Source organism: Sander lucioperca, chromosome 13, assembly GCF_008315115.2.
Source record: "Sander lucioperca isolate FBNREF2018 chromosome 13, SLUC_FBN_1.2, whole genome shotgun sequence".
Classification (NCBI taxonomy): Eukaryota; Metazoa; Chordata; class Actinopteri; order Perciformes; family Percidae; genus Sander; species Sander lucioperca.
Genome location: NC_050185.1, coordinates 16,078,994 through 16,100,734, shown reverse-complemented (window position 1 = coordinate 16,100,734; position 21,741 = coordinate 16,078,994). Strand labels below are relative to the sequence as shown.

The following is a 21,741-nucleotide window of genomic DNA, read 5'->3' as shown; positions in this document are numbered from 1 at the left end:
ATTATATGTTTTCCTACAGGAGCTGACAAAATAACAGTAACACCTGACAATACAATGAAGTTCAATAGCCAATATGTAATTGTATACAGGTGTGCTCAGTTTTGTTATTCCTTGTATGGATTCCTAGGAGTAAGAATAATACATCTGCACATACAGTTTGACTTGCCTGCTGGACCATGCTTTCTAGACACCAAACCAGACACCCAGACATGAAAGCAAAAGTACAAGTATACTACCATCTATTGGAGTAATTTCGTACTACAAGAACATAGGCTACAGTCAGTCCGAATACTTAAAACATGAGTGAGAGTCTGAGACTGCATTCTTGTTGAACTTTTTTATTCTTCATTTTCATGTATTCATTAGTTTAAATTATTTCTAAAGCAAGTAGTCTGTGGATTAGTCCTTGGAGTTAAACAATATCCTGTAAAATAAAGATACTTGGATATCCATACAGGTGACCTGTTCAGGGGGGAAACAGAATGGTATTGTCACTGAGTTATTTAATTTGAAAATTATGATTCTCAATTTAAAGTATACTTTTAAGTATTGGAAATGTTGCACATATAGGCCTAGTTTAAAGGTTTAAATGAGAAGCATCCTACCACTGGGCTATAAAAGTGATTATTTAACTAAACGTTACTCCTTGTGACTTGGAAAAGTCATAGTTATTATTAATAACTCATTAAAGTTGTATTTTGCTTCATCCCAGAAATATCAGGTGATGATGAGAAGTTTCTTATATATTAGGAATTGCCACTTTTAGCACAGTCATAAAAAAGCAAGTATATCTTCAACTTGGTTGGTTTAATCTGGGGTCATGTACAGTAGGCTAGTACAGTAATATTGATTGGTATATGCGAGTTGGTCAAATATAACATTGCATGAGAAGTCTGTGTGTGCAGCCTACCTGATGAGCACCTGAATATGGCTTTGGATTAATTGGTCATGTTCAAAAGGACACACTGTGGACAATCCTGTCCCATGCTGTCCACCAATTTTAAATCCCTACAGCACTCCGCCATCCAGTGGACAAAACCTAGAACAACACAACTGAATCCCATCATGCTTTGCCGTGCCTGCCGACCGCCGACCCGAGAGCTACCGATGCTAGGCTAACTGTCGTTAGCTAACAGGGAGCGGACATGTTGTACCGACCCTTCTTTGAATAAACATCGCTGTAAGCGGGGAATCGGGAATTAAGGGGAAAGCTCATAGCGTTGGGCAATCATGGATGCAGTTAACGCCTTTAACCACGAGGTAAGATGCCTTCAGGGCTCGCTGAGACCCCGAAGTCACCGAGTCTGGCGGCGCTGGTCATAGTGCTGTGTTGCTCTGGAGCTAGCCGAGCAGGACTGACCAATGGGCCTGCTCGGTGAGCTAGCTGGACTTGTCCATCTTACCTGGCTTGGGCTAACTGAGTTAGCGTTTGTGTTGTAGCTAACGTTACACCTGCAGCGAAATTAATGTTGGTACTGAAACAAATGATTGCCAACTAACGTTAGCAAGCTAACACGACGTTAGCGCGTCCACCTCGGTTTACAAAGTTCGCTAAGTTGGTAAGACCAACGTTTATGTTAGCTTGTGGGTGCATGGTTTCCAACATTGTTGTTGGTAACAATGGTACTGGCAAACACACTATCCTGTTGTTATTGTCACAATGCAACCTTACACAATGTGCATAATCGCTTCGGTGATATGCACAGTCCGTTTGTTTAAAAAGATGCTAGACCAAAAGTTGCTGTAAGGCCTGTGGACTGATGGTTGTTGCTGTTAGATGCCCAGTCAAAAGACAGGTCAAGTCATTTCTGCTAATGGTCTTTTTAACCCTTGAATGAAACGTTAACAGTTACCACTGCTGGGCCCGCTGAGACTGAGTGGGAAACGCACAAACTTGTAATAGTAGTATCATAGAGCAGTCCTGATATTTGTTTGTTGCACCACCTCATCATAACCCCTAGAAGCTGTTTCTGATGGATCTTGGAATATGCTTTGCACTTTCAATAGCAGTTTCTGTCTGGCACAGAAGAAAGTAGTTGTTATTTATGGATGAAAAACACTGTTAGATATAACCTAATATAGCCTACATGACAAACATATCAGTGTATACTACACACACCTGTTAAATAAGAAAACATCTACTTAAGTGATGTTTAAATTAGTTTCCCTCAGGCACTGGACCATTTTAGGTTAGCTCAGAATTAGCAAAGGTCCTTTTGCACCACACAGCTTAACTGTGTATAGTTTATTTCTTATTTATTTTCACCTTACTGTAACAAGGCTGTATCTTGTAATTTTATTTATTGTAAGTTATTCTGCTTTGTGTGTTGTGTAACCCACTGCAAAAGGTATCATTGTCCCCTCAGCCCTGAGGAGGAATTGTAAAAATTCTATTTTACAAAACCACATGACAGTTTGAAGTGTCTGCACGTGTCAAGGCTTTGTAGCAGATAGAAAATGAAAGTGGTAAACAATAGAAAGAAGTGAAAGATTTCATGCATTTACTGTTTTTTAAGCACAAAGCTTTCATTCCTTCATGCCACCATGGGAAACCTGTTTCCTTACTGTGCATATGACAATAAAAACGTTGGACGTTTGAAACTTTTCAGCGATTAATCCACGACACAACAATCGCACACGATATAGAGGCAGTAAAAAAAGTCCACTTAACCAATAGCGCCACCCTTCAGATCAACAACAGTGGCAACCAATAAAAGATCAGTAATCCAATTAACAAATTACATGAAATCAAAAGCAATGGAGTACAAATGATTGGCATCACCTCTGAAACTTCCCAAGCTCTGTCCTCTCTGTGTTGTTGTTTATTTCTTTCCTTGTTTCTTATGACCCTCCCATTTCACTCATCTGTCATCTACTCTGTCTCTAGTTATTCTCACTGATGGACTCCAAGCCCCCAATCTCTCGGGCAAAGATGATCTCCATCACCAAATCGGCCATCAAAGCTATGAAAGTAAGAATGAGTTTGGCATTCCTTCGTTTGGGAGTTACTTCTATATTCATCTTAATGATATTCTCTGTATTATATGAGGCTATATGTACATGATAACATGCTCACTTGCTTCTCTCTTCTCAGCTCTACAAACATGTGGTCCAGATTGTGGAAAAGTTTATCAAAAAGGTGAGACAAGCCTGTCTAAATCCGGTTATCATCCATTTTCACCTCACCAAACATGAATAAACCCAAATCTGTTTTCTATTTCTGCTCTCTCCAGTGTAAGCCTGAGTACAAGGTAGCAGGCCTGTATGTGGTGGATTCTATTGTTAGGCAGTCCAGACACCAGTTTGGATCAGACAAGGATGTGTTTGGCCCAAGGTTCACCAAAAACATTACAGGAACCTTTGAGAACCTCTGCCTTTGCCCAGTAGAGGACAGGGTAAGAAAAGAAAGAGTTGGTGAAAATTCACTGTGATGAATATTGTGGACTGTACCAAATTGGGGTTAAAAGATTTTGTCCCCGCTAATGACAAACGCTAGTCAGTACTGTATTGTGTCATCTCCTTTACCTGTTTCCTTGCTTTCTTATTCCCTTTGTAGAGTAAGATTGTGCGGGTGTTGAACCTGTGGCAGAAGAATGGGGTGTTCAAGATTGAGGTTATTCAGCCCCTCCTCGACATGGCAGCTGGCTCTAGCAGTGCTGCTGCACCCTACACAGGCTCAGATGATCCAGGTGATTTGAGTGTTTGTTAGGGTTGGGTAGCGTTTGGATTTTTTGCAATAACGATACTAAAACGTGGCCTAAAAATAGTTTGTGGCTAGCTAGTAGAGTATCTTTAACTGCAGACTGTTGGACGTCCCGGTGTTGGAATCCTCTACAGTGAAGTTCAGTCACACGTTACACCGTTTAGCTGTCAGCATTTTAACCGTGTTTAAGCCAGTTACTAGCTACCAGTAGGCTAACGTTACTGTCAAGTGTTGTGTTAACTAGCGTCACATGCAGCGATGTTTCTGTTGCCTCTAACATCTGTTTCGGAGCATCAGAGAGCAGCGCAGTAGTGATTACTTTAAGGCCATGATATTGTTTTTACATTTTGTTAATTTTTTTTCTTTATCAGCACAATTTCCTAACTGCTGAGTTGTTGCATTCAGTAGTGAAAATAATCCATGTTTGCTTAGTGGAGAAAATTGTAAATGTCCTTTTTTTAAATGTACGTATATTGCATAAAACAATTTAATGTTTATATGCTTCACTGTCAGTATGCTGGCATTTAAAGGCATCTGTGTGCTGCTCACACACATGTTCATGCTATGGCTCTTTTCTCAGGTTCTTCCCCACCTCCAGCCAAAGAGCCAGTTACTGCGGTAACGGCAAACTCCACCACGGCATCTGCTGCTCAGCTGCAAAACTCTGATGCCTTTGCTGCTGTGGCACAGCTCTTTCAGTCCACACAGGGTCAACAGGTGTGTGTATGTGTACTATCAGTGCCTACTGGCATAAGCTTTGACCACAGTCATTTTGCTTGTATTATCTTTGCTTCCACATCTCTTAGACCCTCACTACTACAACTCTTCTTTCAATCTGTCAATGGCATTTTTAGCTTCAGCAGATGCTCCAGAACTTTCAGCAGCAGCCAGTGAAGTCTGACACCAACACTCAGCCTCCTGTCCATACCAGTCAAACACAGGCCCAAAACATAACCACTGGCCTGGGCACGGTCACCCCGCAACCGCCTCTGCCCACCCAAACCGCCCAGCAGAAGGCAGCCTTTGACAAGGTATATATATTGCATATGCAATCAACAGCTAAATATACTCTGAACATCATTTTAGAGTGCAGGCACTGTTTAGACACTTTGTAGGACAATGCTCGAAGTATATGTTATTTAAGGTTATTTATTTCTCTCCCTCAGAAATTGCTGGACCGTTTTGACTATGATGATGAACCAGAAATTGGAGAAGAAACAAAGAAGGATGACATGTCATCACAGGGCTCCTTGTAAGCCCTTGATTTGTAATACTGCACAGTGTTTCCCCTTGGTTGATTGCTTAAGCCTGGGGGAGGGGAGGCTGCTACCACCACCACAAATTCTGTTCTCAATTTAACACTTTAAAGTTTGTTTAAACATTTATCAGTTAATTTTCGAAATCCACATAAAACACTCTTTACATCGACATCAATTGCATCCACCGCACTTATATTAAAAGAAAATATGTCACTTTTAAAGCTGGTTCGCCTGTTACGCCCACTATTTCCTTACAAGAAATGTAGCATTTAAAGGGCTATTTTTTTAAACCGAGTCTGGCGCAGTGTTCACTCCACATACAACGCTACATCACATCCAGCAAACTTCACAGAGCACAATGAGGGCAAAACCGCGTCACCAATCAGTTTTAACCGAATATTTTTTGGTCCAGCTCTGCTAAAAATACAAAAACACCGAATCCGTCAGCACGTTAGCGTGACGTTAACTACCGAGCCTGTTTTTTTTTTTTGTTGCTGTTTAGATAACAAACTCGACTGTTGTCAGTGACAGTTGTCTCGTTCATGGACTCAAGGCAGTGCGTCGCTGCAGCTCATGGCTGGGCACCGCTGCAGAATAAATATAGAGGAAACAATCGATAATTTGGCAAAAGTACAATTATAGGGGAAACGCTGCAGCATCTCTGCAAATCCAATAAGTGGGAAGCTCTGATTGATTTTTGAAAATGAAATTAAAGCTGTGAAGCTAATGGGGTGTTTTTATCATCACAGTATGCAGCAGCCTCCAGCCTTCCCACAGCACATGGAGCACTTTAAACCGTCGATGATTAACGTCTTGCAAGGGCTCTCACAACAGGTAATAAGTACAAACATTTCTAATTAAAATAACTCATCTTTTCTGACAAGTCCATCCATCGAATTCTGTGGTGTTTGTTTTCTTTTTGTCATTTTTACTTTAAACTTTAAAATGCTATCAAATTTAAGTTTAAGCTTTAAGTTTGTGTTACAACAATAGGGTTACATAACACATTTATGATATACAGTATCAATTCAATTCAGTTTTATTCATAGTGTCAAATCACAACAGACGTTATCTCAGGGCACTTTACAGACAGAGTAGGTCTAGACTACACTACAGACCCAGCAATTCCCCCCAAGAGCAAGCATTTCAGCAAAATGCTGAAAAAACTTCCTTTTAACATGCCGAAACCTCACGCAGACCCTGGCTCTTGGTGGGCAGCCTTAGTATATGCTCTTTTTATAAAAAAGAAGTAACACATAAAAATATTAAAATCAAATGTAGGGAGGGATAACAAAAAACTTTTCTGCTAAATTAATTTTATATAGTATATTTGGAAAACCCTGTTGTACTTGCACAATATTTATTCCAGTTGTCTTTCTCAGGTTCCTCTCCCTCCTAATGGCCAGCTTCAGGCCTATGGTTTACCACCAGGACAAAGCTTCCCAGTTATGATGCCTCCTGTGGGGCATGCTTTGCCAGGGCAGGCCCTCCCTGGTTCTACTGGGCCTCCAGGCTTCTCAGGGGTATACCCACCCCACAATGCAGCCCAGCAACAACAGGTAGACTTAACAATAGTACAAAGGATATATGTAAAATCTTAGAAGCCAATAAATTAAGTAGGTAAAGTAAATTTTTATATTTGCATTAAGACTAAAATCTGATGCCAGCTTAAAATGAATATTTAAATGTGTGCATTAAATCATAATCATGTTTTTTTTCTGTACCATATCAGGATTTGTCAATGGATATGGACCGTTCAACTATGAGGGATGGCAGACATGGTCGACGATCACACTCAGGCTCCAGGTAAGCATCTGAAATGGGATCTGATGTGTCAAACTGAGTTTCTGTTGCAGCAATGTAAATTGCCCTTCACCGTTGTTTTATGCAGATAAGCTGCTTATCAGTGCTTATTTATTGTGAGCATATCATGCAATATATATATATATATATATATATATATATATATATATATATATATATATATATATATATATATATATATATATATATGTATTTTTCTCCAGGTCTCCAAAGCGGAGGAGGTCAAGGTCTAATTCCCGTACACGACGATCCAGGCACAGGCGATCGCGCTCACGCTCCAGAGACCGGCGTCACCACTCCCCGCGCTCTCGCTCGCTGGAGCGCAAGGAGAGAGAGAAGGAGCGAGAGCGACGGCAGAAAGGTCTTCCGCCACCCAAGAGCGAGACACTAAGCAGTGAGTCATAATCTATTTATGGGCATTTTGATTCAAGTATATGGACCTGAAATGATTTGTTAGATGTGAGCTAGTCTCCATTGCCAGAATTATCTCCACAGCGCTGTGAAATAAGGTCTATCACACGTACATTCTGGGATAGGAGAAAAAAATGCTTTGGGTTGTTTGCATTTCTTTATACCAATTACAGTTGTCTTGGGCGGCGCAAAGTTCCGGACGCAGCGATGCTGGCTCTGCAGAATAGTCTCAGGAAGGAACTTGTTTTGGTGGAACATTTGCACCCCACAAAAGAAAACTCCACATAAAATATTAAATGAGGTTAACTGTTCACACAATACAGTGACGTGAGCTATTTAAATTAGCTGGATACATGGTTATACGTAATTTGCTCTTACCAGTGTGTCTCCGTGTGTACTTCGTCCATAGCAATCCTCGCTAATCGGTCCTAAAACGTCCCAGTTAGATAGTAAATTCCGTAAACATATTCCTTGTTAATCTTTGCAGTCATTCCCATCATCCTTTAGCATTTCTAAGTTCTTGTTTACGTTACCTTTTCTGTCTCCTTTTCAGTTTGCAGTACAACTCTCTGGGTGGGCCAGTTGGATAAGAGAACTCAACAGCAAGACGTTGCCTGTTTACTGGAGGAGTTTGGGCAGATAGAGTCCATCAATGTAAGTGGACTAATATAGATCAGTAACATTGATCCAACTGTGACCACATCCTGTGTCTGTAACAATGACATTTGCGGTTTCTCATCCAAAGATGAAAAATACAGATGTGTGTCTTTTGGTCATAGTTAATATATATGATGATATAGTTCATATATATATATATATATATATATATATATATATATATATATATATATATATATATATATATATATATATATGACAGCTCATAGACCCTGCTTTGTTATTAATGTTTTATATTACATATTGTTTTTTTTCAAACCTTGCCAAATGTTGTACTTGTTGATGAAAGGAACACGGTAAAATCATGAGATTCGGCTAACTAGATGGAAATCACAGTCTCCTTGTTTTTTCCTCACCTGTCTGCTTGTCCTCCTCACTTGTTAAGATGATCCCTCCACGCGGCTGTGCCTATATTGTCATGATACATAGGCAAGATGCCTTCAGAGCTCTACAGAAGCTTAGTAGAGGATCTCACAAAGTGAACCAGAAAGCAATCAAGGTGAGTGAGCAACACAGACTGCTGCTTAGTAAAGCAAATCAAAAATAAAACCCAAATTGTCTTATCAAGAGTTGTTTTTGTTCATTTCTTGCCAGATTGCTTGGGCTTTGAACAAGGGCATAAAGCCTGAGTTTAAACAGTACTGGGATGTGGAGCTGGGTGTCACCTACATACCTTGGTCTAAAATCAGAGAGGCTCAGTTGGAGGAGCTCAAAGAAGGAGGAATACTGGATGTGGACACCTTATCACCAGGTAAAAACTCTCACAGACACATTAGGAAATCATACAAACAAATGAAGACATAAAATGCAATCACACGTGCGAAGTCCAGTTAGTCACACAGATCACAATAAATAAGGTCCTGTCGTGTCTGTCCTTTCCAGAGTGGAGTGGAGTGAGAAAGACTATTGGCCTCCTGGAGGAACTCAACCACAACGGCCGTTCGGAGCCACAGCAGCCTGAGGAAACACAAGTATTACCTGTGGCTGCTGCAGCTGCTCCTCCTGCACAGGTAAACAGCCACTGAAAGATGTTACCAGCTTACACTCTTTGGATTAGAGATAGGAGGATGTAATACTGTTATAAAATAAAATGTTGGTAAAATATCATTCTGAAACTTGATGTGATTAAGAGTACGTGCCTGCTGTTTTTTTGGGGATCTATGAAAATGTACGTATGCTACTCAATCCGAAGGATAAGTTTGGAGGCCACGTTTATAATAGTATGACAGGCTGGTGTGACACCTGGTCCATACCTAATTTATAATAGATGAGGTAGCTTAGATAAGTTGATTTTTTTTTTGTTTGAAGTTACTTAGCTCCTGTGTTTCTCCAGAGTGCCACTGGGAAGGATAACAAATGACCTTCTCATTTGACATCTACAGTAAATCCTTGTAAATGTTCTCAGGTTCCTCCGATGCAGCAGCCAATGGTTGGTGTGGGTTCTCTCCAGCCTCCTGTTTTTCATGGTCCCATAGGCATGTCTCTGCCTTCCTTCCCCCCAGGCGTCCCCCCTCCTCCTTTCATCAGACCTGGCTTCAACCCCATGCAGATGCCTCCAGGTAGCACCTCCTTCAGCTGCCGTCAAACCCTTTCTCACTGGCTTTCATTCAGTTTCTCTCTCTTACTCACACAGTGCTATTATGAATGATGTTTATCAGTAGTAAGTGTGTAGTCGCTAAGTTTTGCTCGCCCTTTCAAACAAGAAACTGCAAAAATACATACATTAGAAGAACACAAGCACAACACACTGCTGTTTTAAGTCTTTGCTCACAACAAAACACAACAGTCCACCTTTTCAGGGGGAATTGTCCAGTTTTTAATTCCACACCTATTGACAGTTTCCACGCCAGCCCAGACAAACTGAACCCTAACTAACTCTTTTCAACCCTCTTCTTCCAGGTTTTCCTCCCCCAGGTACCATGCCTCTTGGTCCCCCACCTCCCTCCAAAGGTGGAGTTGAAGACCCGCCTCTGGACCCAGCGGGTCTGGGCAACAGGAAAAATGATGAGGTCCTGGAGGGTCCCAACATCTTCAGCAATCAGATGGGGCCTATGGGTCAGTCTGTCTTTTTTTCCCCTCATTCTGCTCTATTGCTTTTGGTTAGTTATAAAAGTTGATTTGAAATTAAAGCTGTATTTTGTATTTGTTTCCCCATCAGGTAACCAGTTAGGTGGACCTCTGGGTTCTCTCCCAGGTGGTCCTCCAGGAAACATCCAACCTCCTTCTGGTGGTCTGCTTGGCGCACGGCCTGGTATAATCCCACTCCAGCGTCCTCCGGTTCCCCCACCACCACACATGCAGCGTTTCCCTCCACCCCACGGGCCACGACCCCCTCACCCCAACATGCCGCCTATGCCACCACAGATGATGCCCAGAGGGCCACCCCCTCAAATGATGCAACATGACCCCCCTCCACCTAAAGGAGGCTTTGGGATGCTGCCTCCTCATAATATGAGAGCTCCTTTCCCTCCTCCACATGGGCATGGCCCTCCTCCTCAAGGTCCTCCTCCTCCTTTTATCAGACCAGGGGGGCCTCGTGGTCTGGAGGGGCCAGAAGAAATGGATGGCAGACCATTCAGGGGAGACAGGCCTGGATTCAGGGACAGAGAGCCAGAGAGGGATAGGGACTGGGATCGAGATAGGGATAGAGAGAGGGACCGAGGTTTTGGAGGTGGAAGGCGTCCATTTGGTGATGGAGGGAGGGGTGGAGGTGGTGATAGAATGGATGGGAGGGACCGGCTCGGAGGCTGGCAGGAAGATGGAGGAGATCACAGGGGAGGAGGATGGGAGAGAGACAGAGATCGAGACAGAGACAGACGGGACTGGAGGGAGAGGCGAAACAGCCTGGATAGCGACAGGGAGCGAGGGAGGGCTGATAATGGGGAGAGGGAGCGAGGGAGGGGAGAGGGAGGAGAAAGAGGACGGGTAGAAGGTGGGAGTCGAGAAAGAGGGAGAGGAGCTGAAGGAAAAGAAGGGGGGGACAGGCCAAGGCGGTCAGAACGGCGAGAGAGGACCACGCGTTGGGATAGGGATGATCGATTGGCCGAACTGGAAAATATGGACAGATTTCAGACCTCTAATAGCACAGAGCAACCTCCTGTGACTCCTGTGGTTACTATGGAAACCAGTAAAGAACCAAGTGTGGAAGCTTCTGAAAAGAAGGCAGAATCTGAACTTTTAGCTCCGTCCCCAGAGGTAAAAATAGCTGCAGAAGAACCGATGACCTCTGAGCCCTCACCTTCAGCTCAAAGTGAGCCCACAGAAACAAAAGAGGAAGCAGCATCATAGACTGGCTCACTGCTCCTTCAGCCAGAGACTGCTGTGAACCACTGAAAGATAAAAGGCATTTTTCACTATGATGGTCAGTCTCAACTCATGGCATATGAATGCTAGCTCGTCACAGTTTGGTTAGTCAGTTGGTAATTGACAGTTTCTGGGCAGTAACATGTCTTGAAAACAAACATCTCCCACACATGTTGTTAAACATATGTAAAATGGTTGTTTTCAGATTTTACGGCTTATGGTCAAATTTGACTTTGCATCTGTTTCTCCAAACACATGACCACATGAAAATCCGTTTGGCGCAATTTGCTGTTGTTAAATATTGGCTGTCAACTGTTTTTCCTGTAAATTGTAAGAATGAACGGAGTGCTTGCATGTTAACTTAGCTCTGTCCATTTTAGGTTAATTTGAGCTTAGCTTTTATGTTTTTACTCAAGTTGGTTTGCAGGCGGAGTAAACAAATGACTTCTATGACACAATTTTTTTTACTTCACTGCCTTATCTGTGTGATAGCAGGCACTCCTCAACAAAGTGAATATGTTCATTTTAAAACTTTTTTTTTAAATCTGCCAAAATGTCATGTCAAAACACTGAATATCTTTTCAAACAACTATATGATAATATAGGCACCATTTATTTTTCATCTCATCTTGTGTTTCATGTCAGCTCATTATTGCAAGATCACAGCCAGTAAGGCACAGTTTTGAAAGGACTATGGGGGCCTTAAAATCCAATCATGTTACTTGTAGGTGTTTGAATGGAGAAGAAAAAGTACAAATTGTGGAAGACATGTTGGGGTAAATTACACTGAGAATAAGGTTTGGTACTTTGCTCACACAAAATGTTGAGCTCTTCTTTTGATTATTTGCTTTTGACCCTTTGAACCACACTTTATTTCAGGCATAATAAATATGAGTACTGTCTTCATTCTACCAGACACTTGGTGCACATTTACTAGCCAATACCCAATGTCCTTAAAATATCCACTCTCAATCCATGATTTTAAACATTTCTATCTACTAGTACTGGGACTCCTAAGAACATAGGACTGATTAGAAGCTGAGCTTATTCTCACAGGGTCTCTGAATCAAACATCAAAGTCATATTTTACTGATAACAGGAATTACACCCAATTCCTTGTGAAAAAATGTAACACTCCGTCATTCATTATATTATTTAGGGAATTGATATTGCTTCACATTCTTTGATCATATTGTACTTATCCATATCACATTAAGTGTTTTACGTGTGCATATAATCATTTTGTTTGGTTACAAAAATATTGGGCAAACCATTTTAGGCGCTCAAAACCAAGGACTTAAAGTCTAACGGTGGCATAATCAAATTTCTTTTGCTTAACAAGGACCATGAGGCATTTCAGATAAGACATTTCAACACAATATGCAGAAAAATTAAGAACGAAAGAAAAAGTATGTCCAGGTGTATCGTGGTACATCTCCCCAAGAATATTTTGGAAGTAAAGAAATGTATTGATGTTATATAAGTGGACTTTGTTTCAGAAGTTTGATTGGTCTAGATCGAGAGATATTGGTATGCGAAAATAAGAATAAGTACATCCATTTGCAAAGAAATTGACTTGCACACAGATGAGCTGTTCAAAACTGCTGAAAAGAAACTAAGAATTTTTTCTCAGGTTAAGTGGATTTTAATTAGCCTGAAATCGCCAGACCAAATTGCAAATGCCAGAACAAATAAAAACAGGTTGCAGATTTGTTTGGTGCCCATGCAAGATTTTTATCCTGGTTTCTGTTAAATGTCAGTTTTTTTTAAAACTAACATGTACATCAAAGTGAAAGTAAAATTCTATTGGAGATTCTAGTATAGTAATTAGTACTTAGTAATTTTGTTTTCTGCTATCTAAATTTCACACCCTTTCCTAAATGTGTATGTTATTATTATTCCATTAAGGAATAAAGTAGAACCTTTTGTAGATCCAAAACAAGCTTATTTTAATAGTATTGCATTCCACAACAAATGTAGGTGCCAGCTTGGATTTTTGAGCATTGTGTATACACACAAGGCAGACTTGATAAGCTTTATGTTTTGGTGGACTTTTCCCATGTGTATGGAAGAAAGGGGGGCAATCTCTTGGATCAGACAAAAGCACTTTTTCATTTGTCTCATGTACGTCAGTCAAACTCGGGATATCATTTTGTTGTGTCCACATGAAAATACAAAATTTAACCCTGTTGCTGGATTTTGTTGTGATTTTGATAAACACAGCATTAAAACGTAGTGTCTGTTTCCCTGCAGACATACTGTATCTCATGTTGATTAAGTTGACATTTGAAACTCAGATTCTGCAAGCCCAACTCTTGTTCTTGAATAATTTTAACAGGGGCCACGAGTGCAAAATTAAAGTGATTAAATGAGTATTGCTTGGGACACACTGCTGTAAATATGCTTGTATCACTGACGATTCAAAGGTGTAATGTTGATTGTTCATGATCTGTGATTCGTTTATCCGAGAGAAGCAAATTGACTTGGAAAGAACAACACAGGCCTCTTGCTTTTTTTTTTTTCTTTTTTTTTTAACTCCTAATGGTTTGAAAGTTGACAGATGTTTTTTATGATTTGTTAAAAACACAAAAGACATGGACATAAAATCTTCAATATTTCAGCCAGAGGAAATTGTTTTTAATAAACTATTTTTGTACCAAATCATTTTGCTTGTTCAAATGATATTCTGTGCTTAACCCATGCTCAACCTTGGCACACATAATGGTCTGTTTAAATGTCACAGGCCTGATATGTACTGTGATTTTGGAGTATTTCAACTTATGATTACAAGATGACCCTTAAAACAGGTAAGATTTATCATTAATTGTTAAGTCTAGGTCTCAACAGCAAAAAGCTCATGTGACAGCAGACTTGGAGATAGTTACGTGGAGATAGGTCTGGCATTGCGAGACTATTGCAGCCCACACATTTCTTTACAATAAATCTTCATCTATATGAAAAACCAGAAATGATGGCTTCAAATCTGCTTTGTACTAGTATTGTACCGACCAGCATATTATTTAGTCATGCTCTTTGTGACAAGAGACAATGCGAGTTTACCTCTCACTTTAAGAGGCCTACTGACAGCCTTGGCCCGCAGCTTAGTTACTTTATATGGAACCAGGAGGAATATTAAATAAATCATCGATTGTGCAGGAACATCTAACATCTTGAAGGAATTTCAGTTGTCACCCCCACCCCCCCCCCTTTAGCATGTGACATAAATATCAGCACTATAGTCCAACAGTATAGGAAATATGATGCAAATATTCGGCCATTGATTGATAGAACTGATATAAATTAAGATGGCAGCAATACATTTTGTAATATTTTTTTAAACTAAAACGCAATGCCTTCTTACAAATAAACATTTCTAATTGCTGGAGAAATATGAAAAACATTGACGTTATTCAATGTGGGCAGCTCGCTACCGTCATAGTCATAGTGACCAATCAAAATGTGTCTTTTTGATAATATTTGACTCTGATTGGCTGTCTGTATTACGCACCCGCCCATCAGGCACTTGCATACAGTTGGCCGGCTAAGCAAGGCAAGCGCTACAGAAACTCGGTTGTTCTTGGAAACTACTGCGAAGATGGTTGTAAAAGCTGTCTGTGTGTTGAAAGGAGCTGGAGAGACCAGCGGGACCGTTTATTTTGAGCAGGAGGTAAGGTGTGCTACGTTGTTTTCAGAGGAAGAATTATCTGGTTACTAATTTGAATTAAACTAACGTTACCTAGCTAGCAATGTTCTCCATTCACAAGCCTGCGGTCATGTCCGTTTTCAGGAGAGACCCAGCTAGCTAGCTACATGTTACATTTGAATAACGAGGCGTCGAACTTGGTCAGATTTAGCAAACCTCCACTGGTTTTGCATAGGTTACCTGACTGCACGCTTATTCAATGCAAATTAAAAAAAAAAAAAAAAAAAAAAAAAAATATATATATATATATATATATATATATATATATATATATATATATATATATGAAAAAATTGTTGTTATTGTCATAACCTTTGAACGTTTAAGGTCTGTGCTTTGTTAATCATCAACAGCGCGTGTATTGAAAACGCCTGTTGCAATGTCAGTTTAACGCTTTTATTGTTAGTCTTATTGGGTTAACTAACGTTAGTTGAATCCTTGAGGGAGCACTTCTGTTTGTAGCTTATTTGGTGAAAACTAATTTGAAGTCAAAAGCTGCACTGTCAATGGTAGCCTTTAAAACAAGAGTAAAGGCCACTAATGTTTGCTGAGTCACTGCCTGCCCTCGTTCTTGTTGCCATTGGACGTTACCTGGAATATCTGGCCTTGTTGATAAGAGGCTGGACTCCCATGTGTCGTCGAGGTTAGATGGTTTAAGCAGGGTTGGTGTTGCTGATTGAATAACTTTAACCCAGATCCTCAAGGATTTTCTCTAACAGTAGCTACTTGCTGAGCCAGCTTGTTGCTAAAAGGAGCCTTTTGAAAGTTTTTTAGATTTGCTAAATTTTATCATTGGGTCATTGGGGAAGTCTATAGGAGATTAAAGTGCTGCTCATATTATGCTTTTTGGCTTTTCCCCCTTTCCTTTATTGTGTTGTATATCTTTTGTGCATGTTATAGGTTTACAAAGTGAAAAAGCCCAAAGTCCAACCCAAAGGAACTTATCATCTCCAACAGAAAACACTGTTCACAAACTGCTCCAAAAGAGAGGCGAAGTCCCTCCCCTTCCGGTGGACCTCATGGGACCTTAATTCAGAAAAAATATTAACGGGGAGAGGCTAATCATTTTTTGATCCCGTTTGAATTGAGCCATGGATTACAAATATGATGTTCGTCAATTTAAAAGATCATTTTTCAACTGAAGAAAGTCTCAATTAGCCATCGGTTGACCACTTACATCTATCAACTATGCAATAAGAAACGCAGCAACAGCAATTATCAAGGCGATAATATATCTCTCTCTAAATAAATGTCATGTCGTAACACGGGCTAAACTTACCACATCATAGCAGAACACTTATTGAAATATGAATAAACGTGGCTTTAACGTTTACACAGATAACGAGGCATTAAAACCCGTGACAGTTTAGCAAGCTACAGAATAGTTTTAACTTACGTTCTGGGCTACACACATAACTTCAACAAGTCTGAAAACGGGAAAGGAATGATAAAGAAACAAGTTTTACAGCTGCTGTATCCATCCCCTTCTCCTGTCTGAGCGCGAGTGATTGGCAGGAGATCAAAGCGATGACTCTCGTCACTGATTGGTCAATTATCTCAGGAGAGAGAGCAAGTGTTAAACGTGTTTTACACTAGATGCATCCAAGGTGGCGTGCGCCATCGTGACGTCAAAATGACGTAATATCCTGCCGCCGCGCCCGATTTATGGCGCGCCCAGCTGTCGCGCATGGCTTTTTTTTTTTTCAGCAGCGCGCGACAAAGCGGAAACGGGAGGCCTGAACGAGTTCGCCGACAACTGGATGCCAGGACTCTCACGGTGACTGCAAGTCTCTCTTGTAAACTTACTGGGTCAAGATGAGTTCTTTTATGGTGAATGAAAGGCTTGATCCGACAAAGTAGGTCATTGAATCAAATCGAAGCATTGACGGCAATGCTGCTGCCAGTTCTGCCGTTTACTTTTTCTTTCTTCTTCTAGTCCGTAGAAAGAGCAACGTCTGTAGCCTTTGCTCATTAACGCCACCGCTGTTCAGGAGAAGACTGCAACTAGTGTCGCGAGCACCAGCGCGGGTATAAATTAGGGATGTCCCAATCAGGTTTCTTTGCCCTCGAGTCCGAGTCATTTGATTTTGAGTATCTACCGATACCGAGTCCCGATCCGATACTTCTATAATATATAAAAAAAGAATAAAGAGCGAAAAAACAGATCCAGGATGTTCCTTATTTTTTATTTAATTCACCTTATTTTAACATTCAACAACTCTGTTAACAAACAGAGCACTTCTATTACATATCTCACAGTTTGCTATGGCAATGTTGTTGTCATCAACTTTATAATACCTCCAGACCGCAGACATACTCGCGCTTTCCGCTTCAAGCTGCTTCCGTGTTCTACTTTGCCGGCATTTACCAATAGCGTCTCTGCAACAAAGTGATGTCATGCCGCACGCGTTGCTGTTTCTGGGTGGAGTCAAAATGGTTTAACTCTGTGCCACCGCATAACTATAGATGTGTTAAAAAATAATGAGAACATATATACATATATATCCGAGTCCTGATCGGGAGGTAACGTCCGATTCCGATCGAGTCTGAAACCACGTGATCGGGCCCGATTTCCGATCACGTGATCGGATCTGGACATCCCTAGTATAAATAGTCACGCCGATCCCATGACGTCACATTTGTACGCGCCAGCTGGGCTGCATCCAGTATATAAGAGCCTTTACTATGGCCTTTTTTACAAGGCTGATAAATTTCCTGAGCGCTGTCATCTCCTCCTTCCGCCATGATTCCAACTTCAAGAAACCCACTGTAGGCTACACAGTTCGCCCGCGCGGCAACTAGAGGAAAGTCGGATGAAGCTGGGAACATGCGGTTTCCACACTGGTAATCCACCATGATGATAATATTTTAAATGAAAACAGTAATTGTTATCAACATTTTTACCGTGGTTTACCGTTACACCTAATCGTAACATCCGTACTACTGCGCATGTGCGACTCCCAACCAAGATGGAATAGAAGTGAGATGCCTCACTCTGTAGCTAAAACAGAGAGCTCAACACACAGGGTGAAAAGAGGAGCTGCAGCAATGTACAACAAATATGGTGTTTTTTGGAAATTAAACCATGTAAACCTATGCTGATATAACCTCTAAATACAATTATGAACCTGAAAATGAGCATAATATGAGCACTTTAAGTGAAAATATTAAGGACCAAATATATGAGAAATGTCTTAATTTTGGCATTGTTATGCCTTTTTTATGTTATTATGACAGTAGTCTCGCATTGCCAGACCTTCCTCCACAGCGCTGCGAAGAAAGGTCTGTCTAGTCCACACAGCACTCCGGGATAGGAGAACAACGTGCTCTGGTTTATTGGCATTTCTTTAAACCAATCCCAATCGTTTTGGGCAGCGCTAAACGCCGGAAGCAATAATGGTGCCTCTGCAAAATAGCCTGAATGGAAAGAGTGTATGAAAATAAATTTCTGGTTGTAATTTGTAATCACTAAATCTGCTAGAAACCCCATATGAACATGTGCGAGCAAAAGTAGCACGGAGTATTAGAGTGATGGGCAAGGAACGTTTTGAATGAAAGAGCACTTTATATTCTGTATAGTTCACTTGTGTTAACGAATTGAAATGACTGTGTAGAAGTATGGGGCAACACCTACAAAACCACCTTACAATCATTAAGCACACTACAAAAAAGAGCCATTCGGATAGTAAACAATGTAGGATATCATAATTGCACCAATATACTGTATTTAAAATGATACACCTTAAAGTTTAAGCATATGGTAGAATTTAAGACTGCAAAAATAAATTCTTTTTTTTTTTTTTTTTTTTTTTTTTTTTAATAGATTAAAATAAAGAAATAAGACTGTCTGTCTGGGGAATGCAAATGACATGGGTATAATTCTTGTTTTGTTTACTTTTCCTTCAAGTCCTTCTAGCCACCTGGCTTTGACAGCTCTTTGTGTCTTTTTGTTTCTCCTGATAAATCATGTTATCCTGATCTGTTAGGAGGGTTCAGCCACTGTAAAGCTGACAGGAGAAATCAAAGGCCTTACTCCTGGTGAGCATGGTTTCCATGTCCATGCTTTTGGGGACAATACAAACGGTGAGTATCTGGCAGTAGTTGCGTGGTAATCTATCAGGTTTCTGAAATTGCAGGACTTGCAAATGAATATAACTGCATTGTCTGGTTTTAGCGTACCTACACTCAGACTGAATCTGAATGTTTCATGAATGATAAAGATTATTTATTTATTTATTTTTCTCTCTCTCTCTCTCTCTCTCTCTCTCGGTTTTTACCAGGGTGCATCAGTGCAGGCCCTCACTTCAATCCCCATAACAAGACTCATGCTGGTCCTAACGATGAAGAGAGGTGAGTCTGTCTGAGGGAAGAGTAGTTATGAGCCAGTTCAATGTTCAGCAAATCATTTTGCCTCATAATGCCCATTATATAACAGTTGATGCAAACGGTTAACATTTATCAGAATCCATAGACTCATAGATTCAGCAGTAGATTTATAGCTCTATCACATGAGAAATTGGTAACTCTTTGGAGGGGAACAAAGTAGCTTCAAACCACATTTTTATGCCTTTTTTTATGAGATGGCAGCTGTACCTCATACAGACAGGAATCATGCAGAGAGAGAAAAAGAGGTACAGCATGCAGCAAAGGGCCCCGCCTGAAATATAAAACTCATCAACTGATGTTTAAAACATTAAACTTTACGTTTGAGCTTAATAAATCGGCATCAGTCATAAAAACGTATTTAAGAGTCCAGTGAAAATACAAAATGATGCATAATTATGACCTGAAAATTGATTAATGCACACAGAATGTCGACCACAGGGTTAGTTTGTAGCATGCACAAAAATTGGTGATGGTTCTAATGCAAGTCATTTTTTGATGTAAATAGGCATGTTGGAGACTTGGGCAATGTGACTGCAGGAGGAGATAATGTTGCCAAGATAGACATCACGGACAAGATAATCACCCTCACTGGCCCACACTCAATCATTGGCAGAACCATGGTGGTAAGAGAAAGGGCCTTATTGCCCCTGGAATTGAGCATCTAGACTATAAACTTAATGAAGAAAACCTTTTTTAACTTTTGGTCCTGTGTTTAGATCCACGAGAAGGCCGATGACCTGGGAAAAGGGGGCAATGAAGAAAGTCTAAAGACGGGCAATGCTGGTGGACGTCTGGCTTGTGGTGTCATTGGTATCGCCCAGTAAACACTCTGCCAGATCATGCAGCACTGGAAACATCGTTTCCCCACAGCACTTAATAAGACCAAGCTACCTGACCGTGTGTCCTTTGCAATACTCTATGGCTTTTTATTGACCAGTCTAGAGAGTAGATGAGCCATGCTTGCCATTACCCTGTCCGTTCTTCATGACAATGACAATTGTATGTATGGGTTTATATGTCTGCTGATTAGTTTTGGTCCCAAAGAATTGGTAACACACAAGTAATAAAAAGATGCGTACAATTTACAAAGTTGTCAGTTCTTCTTAATCATGTGTGATAATTTTGTCAGTTTGTGAGGTGTGTGTGGACAGTTGACAGTCCAAACAAAAATTAGGAATACAGGTGGAGACAAAGTAGTATTTGAGCTTAAATAATAGATCTTTCTCACAGTGGACATTTTGGCTTGTTAAACACAGGTGTAACAAATACCATTAGTGGTTGCATACCATTGTAGGTGTGCGAGTCCCAGGGCCCTGCCAAACTTCCATAATGGTATGGCTTCTTGACCCACCGTTGGTGTTACTAGTTAAACGTGGGTTTATTTGCTTTTGTAATTTGGTCTGTGCCGCTATAACTGCAACTGCATACGTTCTTAATTGTTATGGATATATTAGAATGTGGATAATTGTTACAAAAATGGTGACTCTAGTATTTACATAGGTCAAATTTAAACTAATTTTGGATTACCAAGTGGGTAACACCCCCTAGTGGCCCCAAAAGGCCCTGATTTACTGTGCATAATTTGCTTTTGGTAATTGGAGTTCTTACTTTGAATTTGCTCCACTACAGTACAATATTGAGTATGTCCGACATTATTACTTAATGTTGTGGCCCTCTCTTGTGAATGCCTACTGTGTCAAAACCTAGTTCTAACCATACAATTGTATGAAACCTATCTTATTTTGTGCTTGTGTGCATGTTCCTAAATAAAGATTTTATTTTTTTAACCAAATTACGACAAACTAGCTAACATACAGAAGCCCTATCATTTAATTCATATAATGAAGCTGACATCTTCGTTGAGCACCTGTACCTGATGAGGCAACCGGGGCCCAAAGGACCATCAGAATCGGACGGGTCACAGATGTGGCTGCATTCACACACACTGCGGCGGTGCGGACATGTGTAGCCTAATTAGCATCCGCCAAAACCAGAGGAATACCCTTTCAGGTAAACCATGAACTGGCTTATTTACATGTTATAGCTCCTAGCTCGTTATATCCTGGTATCACCTGGGTTTTGACTGGCTCTAACGTCGTTGACGGTCAGTAAAGCTCCAATGTGTAGTTTGACTGCTCGTTAAACTATGCCTTATTTTCTTTATCCTTCTAAACATAGGGCCTACCTGTATGTGACCGACATTTAACTAGCCTAAGGGAAAGTAATGTAACTAATAACTTCTAGTGTCGAGTATTTTAATTACTTTTTCAGTGTGTAGTAATCTAAGAAACGTTAGGGGGGTAATGGGTTTACAGTATAGTTTAAGGTTATTTAACAAACACTCGAAAAGGCTACGGCTACAAATTTTTAAATAGGCCTAAACAAGGGAAAGAAACACTCAAGTTCCAGATAAATAATGGAGGATAAAAGTGGTAGCCTATACACAGTTAATGTAAGTATTATGTGGTAAACAA

The 21,741-nt window shown here is 40.5% G+C and overlaps 2 protein-coding genes across 2 annotated transcripts; both read left to right on the top strand.

Annotated features, from left to right (window-relative positions):
• The first annotated feature begins 991 nt into the window (after positions 1 to 991).
• On the top strand, positions 992 to 13,149 carry scaf4a (SR-related CTD-associated factor 4a). Its single transcript, XM_031280679.2, has 19 exons — positions 992 to 1,260; positions 2,888 to 2,971; positions 3,095 to 3,139; positions 3,234 to 3,395; positions 3,557 to 3,689; positions 4,284 to 4,420; positions 4,558 to 4,734; positions 4,870 to 4,955; positions 5,712 to 5,796; positions 6,345 to 6,521; positions 6,695 to 6,768; positions 6,990 to 7,180; positions 7,751 to 7,851; positions 8,261 to 8,374; positions 8,470 to 8,626; positions 8,758 to 8,885; positions 9,281 to 9,434; positions 9,775 to 9,930; positions 10,034 to 13,149. The coding sequence occupies exons 1-19, from the start codon at positions 1,231 to 1,233 to the stop codon at positions 11,161 to 11,163; spliced, it is 3,321 nt and encodes a 1,106-aa protein (XP_031136539.1). The 5' UTR covers positions 992 to 1,230; the 3' UTR covers positions 11,164 to 13,149.
• Positions 13,150 to 14,652: 1,503 nt separating this feature from the next.
• Positions 14,653 to 20,352, top strand: sod1 (superoxide dismutase 1, soluble). Its single transcript, XM_031280860.2, has 5 exons — positions 14,653 to 14,845; positions 18,868 to 18,964; positions 19,162 to 19,231; positions 19,773 to 19,890; positions 19,984 to 20,352. Exons 1-5 carry the CDS (start codon positions 14,774 to 14,776, stop codon positions 20,089 to 20,091), a joined length of 465 nt encoding a protein of 154 aa, XP_031136720.1. The 5' UTR covers positions 14,653 to 14,773; the 3' UTR covers positions 20,092 to 20,352.
• The last annotated feature ends 1,389 nt before the right edge of the window (positions 20,353 to 21,741 follow it).